General features: G+C 42.8%; 1 protein-coding gene across 4 annotated transcripts in view; it reads left to right on the top strand.

Moving 5' to 3' along the window:
• Esrrg (estrogen related receptor gamma) overlaps positions 1 to 14,482 on the top strand; it is a 210,826-nt gene that overhangs the window by 67,053 nt on the left and 129,291 nt on the right. For 3 of the 4 annotated variants that reach the window (XM_027418726.2, XM_035445624.1, XM_035445623.1), the window contains one exon: positions 1,806 to 1,922. The exons of the other annotated variant lie outside the window; for it this stretch is intronic. In XM_027418726.2, coding sequence (XP_027274527.1) covers positions 1,806 to 1,922 — 117 coding nt within the window. The remainder of the gene's footprint in view (positions 1 to 1,805; positions 1,923 to 14,482) is intronic. 4 annotated transcript variants of the gene reach the window in all.

Below are 14,482 nucleotides of genomic sequence, written 5' to 3'. Positions count from 1 at the left end.
TTGATATCACTTCTATTATCTAACCTCATTTTAAAGGTAGTTGCTTTGAATTAGAATGCTAATTTAGCCAGTCAATTTACCTCAGGTTATAATGCTCAAGCCTTTTTTTTTTTTTTTAAGTCATGCATACTTAACCAATTTTCTGTAGTTCCAAGTGGCTAGGTATCACTTCCTGGTGAATTAGCAGTTGGCGAGTAGTGGAGTCGCTGAGCAATCCTGCAAAGCACTAATGTGATATTTAATGAGGGGGCATCAGTCCACAGAAAGGTAGTCAATATAAATCAGTGTTTACAAAGTGTGATTAACTCTGAAATATTTCATCAATGCTGTGGTCCCAGGCAGCCTTCTATGCTAATTACTTGGATCTGCGCATGTTTCAGGGGACTCGATGGACCCTGAGTACAGCAAGCGTGGAACAGCAAAATTGCAATTATGCCCGGACCCTCTCCTATGACAATTTATGCATTCGGTGCGATGACCTCCCCCTTCCCAGGAGGGCAATAAGCAGGATGCATTTTCATTAGGTTACTAATGCACTTAATCACGAGGGGAAAGGGTTAGGAAGTAGCCAGAGACCTTCAAGCACTCTGAGAAGGGGCTGACAGTGGAGACAGCCTTTATTTTTCAAGGCAGCTTCTTTACAAGGCTGCAGCTGCCCGGAGCACACCCCACACACTTCATTGTCTCAGAGAAACATCCAAAGTTTAGATCTTCCAGTTACATGTTTTTCACTTCAGATTGTTACATATAACTGAAAATGATACAGTCTACTGTTAAAAAGGTGTCGTCATGGAAACTCCATGGCGTTTGGAATTAATCATGCAAATAATGTAACAAGCACCATGAAGATGGCAATAGCAATGGCAGCCATTATTCCCACCATCGTCATCCTCAGCATCCTGGGAAGCTCCGCCTGGCCAGAATGGCAGAAGAGTTATGTTGTTGCCCTGCAGGCCAGGTGCTAACAGAAATGCCTCACAATAAACTTCAGATCACTGAGCCCTGAGAGGTTTATACAGCTGGAGGACATGCAGCTTGTCCCAAAGCCCGAGTCTTCATAGACGGTGATCCAGATGTGACATTTTGTTTGTTTATTTAAATTTAGTTCTTTTATTTTATGTGTAGCTGTGTGTGTCTGCTGTCTGTATGTGCCAGCAGAGTCCAGAAGAGAGCATCGGATCCTCTAGAACTGGAGTTACAGCCCAGTGTAAGCAGCCCCATGTGGGTGCTGGAATCAAACCCATATCCTGCATAAGAGCCTGAGTGCTCATAACCACTGATCCATCTCTCCAGACTTTGCTGTTTATGTTTATATGAGCACAGATGGCTTCAGAATCTCTTCTAAAAGACTGTATTTGGTGTGGGTCAACTTTGCTTAGTGATTGTTTGTTGCCTCAATCCCACACGTAATAAAAGTCTTCCAAAATGTTCTAATACAAAAGAAATTTTTAAGTACATTATTATCATAAGAGGCTAATATCAGCCTCCCTCCCCTTTTCTGTAAAGAGTCTCACTGTGAAGTCCTTGCTGGCCTAGAATTTACTATGTTGATCAAGCTGCTTTGGACTTGTGGCAATCCTCCTGCCTCAGCCTCTCTGGAAGTACTAATTTATGTCAAGCTGCTCCCGTAGAGGTGCAGTCTATGGCTACAGCCCCATATCCAGCTTCCTGGCACGTGTCACATTTGTGATGACTCTCACATGAGTTTGGGGGTCGGGGTGCCAAAGTTAACCTTTTCTTTGGTTTGCCTCCATCTCCTGTCCTGCCGATCTGACTGTCTCTTTCCCTCACACTCTGTGCTGTAGGTAACATAGAGTACAGCTGCCCAGCCACGAACGAATGTGAAATCACAAAGCGCAGACGCAAATCCTGCCAGGCCTGTCGCTTCATGAAGTGTCTCAAAGTGGGCATGCTGAAAGAAGGTAAGTGGTCCTGCATAGAATGTATGCTCTGGTTTGGGGGCCTGGGGGGTGGCAATCAGAACAGGGGTCAAGAGCAGCTCCAAAGCAACCAGAGAAGGTGGGTCAGTAGGTAGCCCGAATCTGATGGCAGAAGACTTAAAGAGTTGCTAATACCTCATGGCTAACAGCTTGACACCAACCAGAAGGTAGGACCCTGTGATATGAACAGAATTGTGCCAACAGGCCCGGTCCTTTGATCTTTACAGTTTACAGAGGGAAGAAGATGGAGACACATCAAGAGGCTTCTCACATTGCACCCCCCTCTTCTCATTTTCTGTAAGCCAGTTTGGGGTTTAAGGACTAATGTATTGTTTTCCAAACTTATCTTTAGCACATGCTTTCACCGATGTTTTACACTCAGACTTTGGCACTATGACTGCTCTGCTTGGTTATAGCGAGGAATAGCACCCACAAAAGAAGGCCAACTCAGGAAATGTGAACTCTGTGCTGACCACACTGCATGAGCTTCCATATTGGATCATTCTTGCAGCAGGAAGGGAACCCATTGGCTGTGGAGCACATTCTCCTCTCCCACGTGTGTCAGAGGTCCTGACGGACTTGTATGTTTCAGCTTACTTAGGCAAAATAATAATTCAGCTTGGAGATAGATAGAGTAAAATTGACTCCTTTTCTCTGAGAAACCTACCCCTAGGAGGTTTTTTAAATGAATCTCTGTGCATGCTTATTTTGTAGATATTTTACATACTGTGCATGGTCTACACTCTTTGTATTCAGAAAGCCCATTGGAGTTTTAAGTGAATATGATGTTTTCATAAAGCACCAGATGAAACTGTGGGCATGGAAGGGTGCTTGAAACTCAAGTTAACTATACATAGAAATGCATAGATTCTGCTACATCAGAAATTATGTAATTGCCACTACAGAGCTTGACCCCTCACCCTTTTCTTTTATTACATTCTCATATTTGCAAACGAGAATGGGCATCACTAGTGCCTAGTTACTAGACTTGCATAGTTTCACCCGTCTGTACCTGTCCAGTGCCTTCTTGGTATAATTCTCTTAGGGGAATTAGTACAACGGATCAAATTCAGGGACATGGGATTCCTGCCCTAGTCATCTGGCCTTTATTTGTCTACTGGAAAAAGTAAAACTTTCAGTTTCTCCATTCGATCTCCAGCTTGGTTCTTTCCTTGGAAAGCAGCTGTCAGTAAACTTGTAACCTTAAAGTATTGCAGTCAGGTGACAATGATAGAATATCAAACAGAAAAAAATAAAGGAAAAAGATGTGCCCTGATTTGATTATATGTACCATATGTAATCTATGAATACGAGGCGGAGAGCGAGACCCACCAGGAGGAAGAATGGTAGAGGCAGACCCATGTTGGTGGGTCTCAGAAGCTCAGGGATGAGGAAGGAGGGATTCGTGAAGACTGGTGACAGGGTAACTCTGGAAAGAAAGGATGATGTCACTGACAAGCTCTGGTTTCCAACCCATCTGCTGCTTTTGTGTGTATGCAGCTCTTCCCACACACCAGACACTGTTTCAGGCTCCCATGCTGCACAAGTTGCTCGGTTAGTGGTAAATATGTATATGAAATTGCCCAAAGGCTAATTTTTGACAAGGCTGAACACATGACTTAACAAGCAAACCAACCTAACTGAAGTACAAGCCAGATTCCTTTAGGTCAGTGGTTCTCAACCGTCCTAATGCTGTGACCCTTTACCATTAAGCCTAACCACTAAATTATTTTTGTTGCTATTTCATCACAAATTTTGCTACTGTTGTGAATCATAATGTAAATTTCTGTGTTTTCTGATGGTCTTAGGCAACCCCTGTGAAAGGGTCATTTGATACCCAAAGGGGTTAAGACCCACAGGTTGAGAAAAGCTGCTTTAGGTTCTGGTGATGATGATGATGATGATGATGATGATGATGATGATGAACTATTTAAAAGTTATACATTTGCTTAGTCAATGCTTTAAGCCCTCTTGCAGAGTAGCACACAGAAACTAACTCACAGGGTGGACCAACCCCTCCCCATGCTGTATGTAGAAAATCCCTTTAAAACATAATTCAGAATTATACGTGTTGGACAGTTGGGTTTTGCTCTTGGTTATATTTATATTACCATTTACTCTGAATGGGGAGATGTAAGCTAAACTTGTGCTCGAAAATAAAGGTTAGTGAAAGGTCTCAAAGCCCTGAGAATCGAATAATCATTACGTTTACAAGCAGTCCATTTGTTTAAATACAATGGAAGCCACGTATCAATGAAAGCCTTGTGTGAGTACACCTCAGATGCCCATTTTGTTTTCAAACAGTGAAGTGAGTAGAGACACACCTCCATTTCTGGGGAGATGGGAGCTTTTGATTAGTTTGATTTCAATACTGTAATTTACTCATCTGATTGCTCTTTCGGCTTTAAAGATGAACTGGGGCATGTCTTTCTTCTTAGATCATGTTTCTCATAGTCTCTAGGAGGTGAGAGGGAAGGCAGGCTGTGAGTGGTGTTTAATTAAACATTGTTGTTCAGAGTAAACCGGGCTGTGCTTATCTGTGATTCGCACCTCTTCAGCACTTGCTATCAAGCCTTTGGAGGATGCGTTTTCAAGGGAAGTGCTGCTGTTGCCGCCATGCACAAATAATAATTTATTTCCCATTTACTTCCTTATGAACACAAGGGTGGCAAAACTTCATTTCTCTGAGCCCCGTTACCCTTCTCTCCGAAAGCAGAGATAGGATGGGTGTGAGTAAATATGGAATATTGTTTTCTTCTAGGCTTAGAGAATACAGTGAAATATAGCGTTGCACCCTGCATATAAATGCACAATTATGCTTGGGCATCTCCGTGGCTCAAGGCTCACTCCCTAAGCCTGGAAAGGGTGATACCCTCTTAAACGTATCTTTATGGATGTGCAGGGATTTGAGTCCCGTGCAGTATGTCAGAGATCATGGTGTAGTAAATCTATTCAAATGTAAACCTGTTCAATTCAATTACCAGTCCATAATAAAATTTGCTACTACAACCCCCGTGTTGACCACAGTGGTCCATACAGGCGGACGGCACAGCAGGTCTGGAAATTGACAGGCAAAATCTAGTTAAACAAAAAACAACATTAGTTCTCGAGTCTGAGATGAAATCAGATTTCAACAGCCTTGATGGAAACCTTCCTTGCTTTAACAGGTATCTTTTACTCGATTCGCCAAGTGTACCATAAAGTACTGCCTGAGGGGAATGGAGGAGGTTTTCATTGAAAGCTTACAGAAAAACGAGGTCTTGACTGTTCTAAAAAATGATAATTCTTGATCATACTGTCTGGAATCTCTGCTAATTGAGGTGTGTCCCTGTGAGGGGATAGGCCCAAGGAGTGAAAGGGAATACTTGGCTCTGTGGGTAAAAAAAAATACACAGGAATTAATGCCTGTAACTTCAGTCTCTCCATAAGCTGGCCCCAGAAGTCTAAGTGAACTAGGCTTGATGCCTGAGATTAGATTGTTAGAAAGATTTCTTTTTATTCTGAATCAGGTGTCTTGGTGTGGTATCTGCACATGAGGACAGAAGGCCCTGAAGGTCAGTGGAAGACATAAGATCCCCTGCAGCTGAGGTTATAGGTAACTGCAAGCTGTCCAGCCTGGGTACTGGGAACTGAACTCAGGTCCCTTGGAAGAGCAGCAAGAGCTCTTAGTTGCTGATCTATCTCTCCAGAGCCCAGATTAGAATTTTCAAGTCAAATAATTGTTACCAATCAAGGAATCTGGGAGATGATTTGGTCAGTAAGATGCTCACTATGCAAGCATGAGGACCTGTGTTTATTTCCCCAGAACCCACAAAGCGCTGGGCATAGCAGAGGCCTATAACCTTAGAACTAGTGAGGTATCGACAAGGGAATGCCTATGGATATATATATATATATATAATATATATATATATATATATATAGAGAGAGAGAGAGAGAGAGATACAGAGAGATGATTAATTTTTTTCTCTCCAACACAAGTGTTAGCTGGAACCCCTTTGTTTGTTTCAACTGGTATTTTTGGTGTCAATGAGCATGTTCCTGTGTGTGTGTGTGTGTGTGTGTGTGTGTGTGTGTTCCCTTTCTTGAAACAGAATCTCAGTATCCCTGACTGTCCAGGAACATACTTTGGAGAAGGAGCTGTCAACAAACTCAGATCTTCCTGCTTCCACCTCCAGTGCCAGGATTAGAGCCTGGCAGTCAGGTAGCCTGTGCCTTTTCTTACTCTTGCATTGTGGGTAGCATATTCCCCAGCCATGTCAGGGTCTATGCAAAGTGTGAACAAAACAGGCAATACAGTGTACCAGTTTCAATATTTTATTCCAAGAGAGTTTTTTCTCTTTTTGACACACACACACACACACACACACACACACACACACACACACACACACACACACACACTAGGGCTGGGTCTTGTTGCACATGCCTGTAATCCCAGCACTTGGGAGACAGAAGCAGGAGGATCAATTCAGGGCTGGCATGGGTTACATTAGACCCACTTTCAAAAAACTGAATCAATTCCCCAGCCCCCAAAAACCTGCTACTGAAGTTTTTTAACTCTGAGATTCAACATCTGAGTTGTGGATATTGAAGAAGATACTGCAGGGGGTGCTGTGTACAGCTTAGCATATGCTACTTCCTAGATTCCATCCTTAGCATTGCAATCAAGAAGGGACCAGATATTCCCCATCCACCATGCCCTGTGGCCCACATAAAGGAGCAGCCCCATGACTGCTAATGCTGCCAGAGACAGTCAAGCTCAGTCTTTGGGGTCAGATGGGCCTAGACACAAGGCTTTGAATTTGGACGGATTCCTGGACTTGCTTCCTAGAAGTGTAGTGATTTATGACATTTCTCCAACTTGCTGGATTTTTGCCTGTCGAGTTGTGTATGATGATCAAGAGTTTCGGAGCTCCGTACACAGTCTGGGCTTCGATAAGCAGGAAATTCCAGGAGCCTGACCCCGGGCATCGTGTGTATGTGTATAGGATGTGTATGGAAATGCATATCATATTGACCCAAGATCCAGCTTCATGTAAAATGTGTCCTATGTGAGGATGTCAGTGGCTTTCAGAGTGTGTCCCCAAGATTATCATAAAAGAACATTTGTAACTTCTGTGAGTAAAATTTTCTTAAAAAGTTCATGAGAAAGCTTAGCCTTTTTCTGTGTTCAAACCAAACAAAGAGGAAAGGAAACCCAATACTGTTTTACATCTCCCCAGTTGTGTGTGTGTGTTTGTAGTGTAGTGTATGGACACATGGATGTTTTTGTTGTGTGTAGGTGTGCATAGCTGCATATGCATTCTGCTGTGTGTGGAGGCCCCAGGTTGACATCTGGAATCATCCACAGTTACACTCCCAAGTCTTCTGCTTTAAAGCAGGGTCTCTCCCTACACCCCAAATTGCAGGTAGGCCGTGACATTGACTTGGGTTTCTGGGTATTTGAACTCTAGTCCTCATGCTTGCAAGGTAAGTACTTAAGCACCAAGACCTCTCCCATGACCCTGCTTTACACTTTTTAAAATGAAGTACAGACTTCTAGGTACATTATTTGTTTAGCTTCAGCATGGAGTAAACAGGGCAGAAGAGGCCCACGAGGAAGGAGGAAGAGGTGGCTTAGTGGGAGAAAGCCACAGGATGGAAACTCAACTCATGGTCCAGCTTTGCCTGGGTACTGACAAGATACTGCACTTGCATTGTTGCTTCTGACTGCCTCATTGCCTGCACTAGGATGAGCAAGACTGTCAGGTCCTGAGACTCTGTATGGTTGTCTGCAACGGGGGAGAAGGGGACTCACTCACTCCTAGACTGTCCGCTCTTTAAATAGTTCTTATTTTTCCTGGGAGGATAGAAGCTTGGCTGGGGAGATGGCTCAGTTCATTGTTTGTTTTGGAAGCCCAATGACTCGAGTTCAGCCCCTAGCACCCACATAAAAATCCAGATCTCTAAGATCTAACCATTTGGCCAGGTAACGTAATTGATAAACTGTATGCCAGTGAGAGCTGTTTCTAAATTAGGTAGGTGAGGTGTTCTCAGCAAAGTGAGTTTGTCCTCTTCCACACACACGCATATACACACAGACACACACCCATACATAGAACAAGGACTGTGCTATTTTGGCACGTTTAACTGAACTGAAAGTTGCGTGGACACTGGGACAGTTGGTAGTATCTGAATTCTCAGGACTAAAGCAATGATCATTATGTTTTGCTATGTATTTCCTCATAGTTCTAACCAGGTCTTGTCAAGACAGTGAGGTGAAGTCAGTATGGTTTTATTTCTATGGGTACCTGAAATCTCATCACAGGTTGCTGTGTTTATTGCCAGTCAGAAATTACTTGAAGTTTTAATGTCATGTTTTTGAGGTAAAAAATACTGGCAATTGTAGGAACAGAGAAGCTCAACCAAGTATGTTTGAAACTGGAAAAAGTCATTTATTGGGACAAATAAATGAGGGATATCACCAATATGTATCTTCTTTGTGTTTCAGTTAGATCTTCTTATTTAATGTTGACCTCGTTAATATGTTCCTACAGTGAAGGTAGTTGATATTATTCAGGCATCTTTCTTCACAAGCCTGAGGGAATCCAGAGGATTTCTGGTGGGCATTTGTGAATTGACAGAGAAGTAGGAAAACAAGGTGGGGATCCATATCTGGAAGGAGTGACTGTTCACATGGGGTTCTCCACCTTCCTAACCACTGTGACCCCAATTATAGCTCCTCATGTTGTGGTGACCCCCCTACCATAAAATTATTTTTGTTGCTACTTCATAACTGTAATTTTGCTACTGTTATGAACCGTAATGTAAATATCTGTGTTTTCTGGTGGTCTTAGATGACCTCTGTGAAAGGATCACTTGACCCCCAGAGAGGTCTTGACCCATAGGTTGAGAGCCATTGTTATAGAACAATGGAGCCCCAGATGTCAGATTCTCATTAAGTAGATAAGGAAATCAAGGTCTGGAGAATTGCAGTGAATTTTCCAAGGTCCAGTTATAGCTGAAGAGGAGACAGAATCAAATGTCAGGTGTGTTTGTGGTGGGCCCAGGTTCATCCCTGCTCTGTGTTAAGCTTGCTATGGCTGTGATCGTCGTGGGATCTTTCCTGTTCTGCAATGGGTCAGCTGGCCACTTGTCAGCAGTACCCCAAGCCTTCATTTATATGAAAGAGTTCTAGGAACCATAAAAAACAACCAGTTCGTGGGTCAAACAAGGTAGCCGGAGCCTCAAATATATACGTGAGTGATATACCTAGGACGGGACTTTGATCATAATTCTAACCCGTGAGCGCTACTTGGAAGTGGATGGTACAGCTGAAGAGAAGGACAAGGATGGGGACTGATGCAGAGAAGAGCGCGTGACCTGGCCCTGCATTGCTTCCTGTTCTTCCTCCTGTTCGCTTCCTCCTCCTCCTCATCTTCCTCCCCTTTTCTAGTCCTCCTCCTCTTCCTCCTTCCTCTTCTCTCTCACCTGTCTTTATTTGATGCAGTAAGGGAGTTGGAACCCAGCACCACATTCACTTTGGGCAAGAACTCTACACTCAGCTGTGCCCCTACCCATTTCCAACCCTGAGAGAGAGGAGTGTGTGCACCAATATGTGGGGCAGAGCACAAGTTGGGGATTTATTCACTTAGCCACTGGTCCTAGCTCTCTGGTCATTTGCTCTGCACCCCAGAATATAAAGCAGAATTATCTCTGGACAGTTTCTGCTGCAGCCCCAGCTCTTGCCTGATCCATCTATGGCCAGGGAGCCCGGAGCATCTTCTAGCTTTGCCCTATCAGCAGGTGGTGTACAGAGCAGCCATTTCTCTAATTACCCCTGGCTTCCACAGTTCCCATTATAATCAAATGGCCATTTAGAAGGTGTAGCATTTTCCAGGCAGATTCCCCTTTTTAAAAAATATAAAGCTTGCTGGGTCATTTAGTAACAAGTGGGTTTGTTTTTACCCCTTGAATGAGTCTGCTTAGTAATTTATCCTAACAAAATCTCTTTTGTAAAAAAACAATTTATATATATAAAAACGAAGTCTCCTGAGAAGACATTGCCAAGGTGATTTTTCCCCCCTCAAGTCTAATATCATTATGCTGCCAAGTCTAAAACAGAAATTATTGCTGGGGAAGTTTGGGTTCCTACTGCCTTCAAAAAGGAGAACAAAGGAGAGGAGAAGGCTTTAATGGTATTCACGGAAAATATTTCTGCGCCGGGTGACAGTTAATAGAACTACATTGACCTCCCTGGTGTTTCTTACAGTCACAGTTGTAATCCCGTCCCAAGCAGAACCCTCATTAATGCAGAACATTAAACACAACTCCCAAGTTATAATATAGGCAGTGGCAGAGAGCACCTTGTCTGTAAGCTTTGTCTTGACATTCAAGCCAATTGGGAATGTATCTAAGGTGCCACGAAAACTTATTCCATGTATAGACATTATGTTGTCCAATGGACTCTTTTCTTTTTCTTTCTTCCTTTCGTTTTCTTTATTCCTTTTTTTAAAAGAAATATTTTTGTGGCTTTGCCACTGGAATAGTCTGTCTCCGGATGAATAGGCAAGAAGTGGAAGGTAACATAGGCAGCCGTGTCTTGAGGATTTAATGCCTTAGGCTTTATGCTGTGTGCTGTGACTTGATTCTTACTTTTTGACTAATCTTTATAATGATCATTCCCAGCCCCTATTCACACACCCAGTAGGTGCTTACTCTGCACAGAGAAAGTCAAGCTTAGGGAAATCACAGATCTTCCAAATTTCTTCCACTTTCCAGGGAGCTTGAATTTATAGCAGGGATTCTGGGTCTATCACCCATCCTGTTTATCTAATAGAGTTTTTCCCTTCATGAATTATGGAGATATTAAGTATAAAGTTAGCTCAGAATAAATTTTTCCTTATTATATTAGGGGTTGGTGGTCTTACATGGTATCCCAAGCCAATGTAGAACTCACTGGGTAGCTCAGGGTAGACTAGAATTTGACTCCGCCATCCAAGTGTGGGATGACAAGCTTGTGCTTCAGGTCTTGCTACTTATAACTCTTCACAGGCAGCTGTGGATTATGAGAAGCTGATATTATGACACATAATATATATATAATGTTATATATATATTATGTGTGTATCATATGTGTGTATTTGTATATATATATATAAATAAATATATATATATATATACATATATATATATTCAAATAACTTCCTTTTGTTGTTATTGTTGGATTTGAACTAATTTAGGTACTTTGAATTTTTGTTTTTTGTCTCTGTTGTTTGTTTGCGATAGGGTCTCAGGGTCTCACTATATGGCCTAGCTGGCCTGTAGTTCCCTATGTAGACTAGGCTAGCCTCAAACTCACAGAGATCTGCCCCATTCACACCTCCTGAATGCTGGGATTAAAGGCATGCACCACCACCCTCCAGTAATATTCAAGTTGTGGTTTTCCCACAAATTCCTCATCTAAGGCTTTTGTCTGTGTCAGATTGTAACTCAATCCAAATTGGAGCAGAGAAGAAATTTTCACCTTGCAACAAAATTTCATTCCTTGGGACAATTTCTAGAACTTGAACTTGAGAGAGATTCTGTCCAAATGAGTCTTTGAGGAGAAGAATATATTTGAGTGCTTTCTGCCTTGATAGTTTGAAGATCTAGCCATGATGTGCCGCTGGGATATTCAAATCTTGTCCATTGTTTTAAAGGAGGAATATTTAAACACTGGTATTATAGAAATTTGTGTGTTACTGTATGTAAAATTCCACATGAGAAAATTACATAAGCTCTATGTGCTTGTGGGTCTCAGAAACAACTGTATATTTCGATAGACTTCCTTTAAAAAAAAAAAACAGACCAGTTAAACTCCATGTGGGATAGATAGCATGTGTGCTACCTAAATGTAACACTGAGAATTCCCCCCAAGAACATGCTTCCTGTCCTACAGGACACAGAAGGTGGAAATCACAGGGCATGAGTGTCCCTGCTCCTTTCCCCTTCTGTTAATTAGAATACTACTAAAAGCTAATCATTTGTTTGATTGTTCTCCATTTGTCATTTCCACTGGTGAGCATGAAGTAGGAAGCCAACATTGATCTAATACGTTACAGTTTTATTCCTTCTGAATTATAAAATACCTCCAATGGATTCTTCCCCAAGGGGGTAGGAAAACCTGCTTCAACATTTGCTCGGAGAAAAGCCAGTAGTAGAGTGAGAGGTGAGGTGGGGGGAGGGGGCAGGGGGCAGGGTTCTGTTAGCCTCTGCTGTAGTGTATTTTCCTTACAAGTTTTCAGAATTCTCATCCAGAGAGAGGTAGCGCTCTCTCTCTCTCTCTCTCTCTCTCTCTCTCTCTCTCTCTCTCTCTCTCTCTCTGTGTGTGTGTGTGTGTGTGTGTGTGTGTGTGTGTTTGGATGAACTCATTGCAATTTAATATAAATCCATATATCGTGGTTTTGTATCCATAAGGATCCTTTAGTAAAGTGCTTCATTTGTGGTTTTAGTTCTGTGGGTTCCACACCTAATGTACCCCCCTTCCTTGTTAAAGCCGTGTAGATCTTCAGCCCCAACACTCTGTGTTGTCATGAGTGTCCTCAGCCTTTCACAATCAAGTGACATTATCCTCTCTTTTTCTGTCTCTCTTACACTGTCTGTCTGTTTCTGTGTGGGGGGGTTGTCTCTCTCCGCTCTCTCTCTCTGTGTTCTCTCTGTGTTTCTCTCTCTCTCTCTCTCTCTCTCTCTCTCTCTCTCTCTCTCTCTCTCTCTCTCTTTCTCTCTCTCTTAGTAGGTTGAGAGAGAAGCCACCAACCAGTTTCCCTAAGGCAAGCTGTCTGCAAAGGAGCAAGCCAGCTGGCTTGGCCAAGGTTGATCAATGATGAGAAGCAGGCTGGGTTCCAGGTCCACAAAAGCCACTCAGTGGAGAGTAGGTCAGCGGCTTCCCCAAAGCCAATTACCTGGCAGAAGTCTAGGTGCCTGGTGCTAGCCAAATTCCCTGAGCCTGATGGTGCTGGTGGGGAGTCCATCCTGGGCTTCCTGGCAAACCAGACCAAAGGCAACAGCAGATTGTGCCTTCTGAGAGCCAGGGTGGCTTTGTGGCTACCAGAACAGCGGCTGAGGACCTGCCACTGCTATTCAATGTTATCCAAGTAGACAGCACACCAGGGCACAGTCCTTGCTGTCCCTCGGCTGAGAGGCACTTCAGATGTGGAGCTGATTCATAGACTCACTTTTACCTTACTTGGCTGAATGACATGAACATGAATTATGCCATTAACAGAGAGGGATGCACACAAGGTTTGGGAAGTGGGAGCATCGTGGGGGCCTTTGAGGGGGTTGGTAGGACTTCTGCTATTTGAAAGGCGCCTTCCTTTATAGATGAACAACTGAGATGAAATGGAAAGGAAGGCAAGACTAAAAACACAGTGACCTTCTGTGACAGTGCCCCAAGGTCCACCTGCTTATTCAGAGGCCACAGAATCTCAGTGTCTTCCCTTGTGTCCCCAGGCATCCTGTTGTGTTCACTCTTCCTTTCCTGTTTCCTCCAGGAACTATTTAGTCATCATCTTCATGTCCATGGACTATCCTTCTAAACTCTTTAGATTTCTTGACCATGTGAGATGAAAGGTAGAGATATATAAAAATGAGGCTATTTACTGTGCCTGGGCTAGCTTCATGCATTCCTTCTACTTTTAACCACGATTTCGTTCTGATTTCATCAATGCTTCTCAAGCCAGGCATTGGGTTATTATCAATTCCTGCACAACTGTGAACTATTTGGAAGGAATCTGGATTCCTGACTGATGGTTTTGTCTGTAGAAGTACTTGTAACTGTGCCCCCCAACAAATGCACCCTACTCTTTATAATACCTAGAAGAAGGATGAAGTGTATGCCCCCCAAGACCTCTTCTATACCTGTCAATCCAAATTATACATACTTTAGGTCCATGTCATGACTTTTATCCAGCCACTTTTATTTAGCCATTCACCCTTTCTGTTAGCTTTACCAAGCATTAGGTTGGTATTAAAAGTGAACATGACCCAGTCAGGAATAGCAATGTGCTTCTTTTTCTCGATTCCCTGGAATCTGAGGCTAAAGGATCATTTGAGCCCAGAAGTTTGAGGCCATCCTTGGTGACATTCTGAGCTTCCCCCCTTAGACATAATGTGGGAAATGGAGAGGAAAAGAAACACATACACAAAGAGGAAGGGTAAACGTGCTGGATGTTCCTGTCCCCATAGTTCATAGTCCTAATCCTAATGCTTCAGTTCATACAAGTCTTGATTCTGTTAATTCACCATCATCTTTTGTCTGTGACATATGATTTATTGCTTTGACTTCACATTTTCCGGAAAGGAAATAAGACATATAGAAAAAAAGCATAAACTCTGGGGTCAAAGGTAATCTGAAATGAATCCTTGAATGCTTGAAATATACTCACTATGACTGCAGTGTCAACTTTTGATTTTACTTAATTTTCATTAAATTTAACAGCCCCACGAGGCTGATGTCTATAGGGAGGGGATGGTGGCTCCATCCCAGCCTGACTACCCAACAGGTAACTTTATCTTTG

Source organism: Cricetulus griseus, chromosome 5, assembly GCF_003668045.3.
Source record: "Cricetulus griseus strain 17A/GY chromosome 5, alternate assembly CriGri-PICRH-1.0, whole genome shotgun sequence".
Classification (NCBI taxonomy): Eukaryota; Metazoa; Chordata; class Mammalia; order Rodentia; family Cricetidae; genus Cricetulus; species Cricetulus griseus.
Note: the sequence above shows the minus strand (reverse complement) of the source record. Positions and strands in the feature narration are given on the sequence as shown.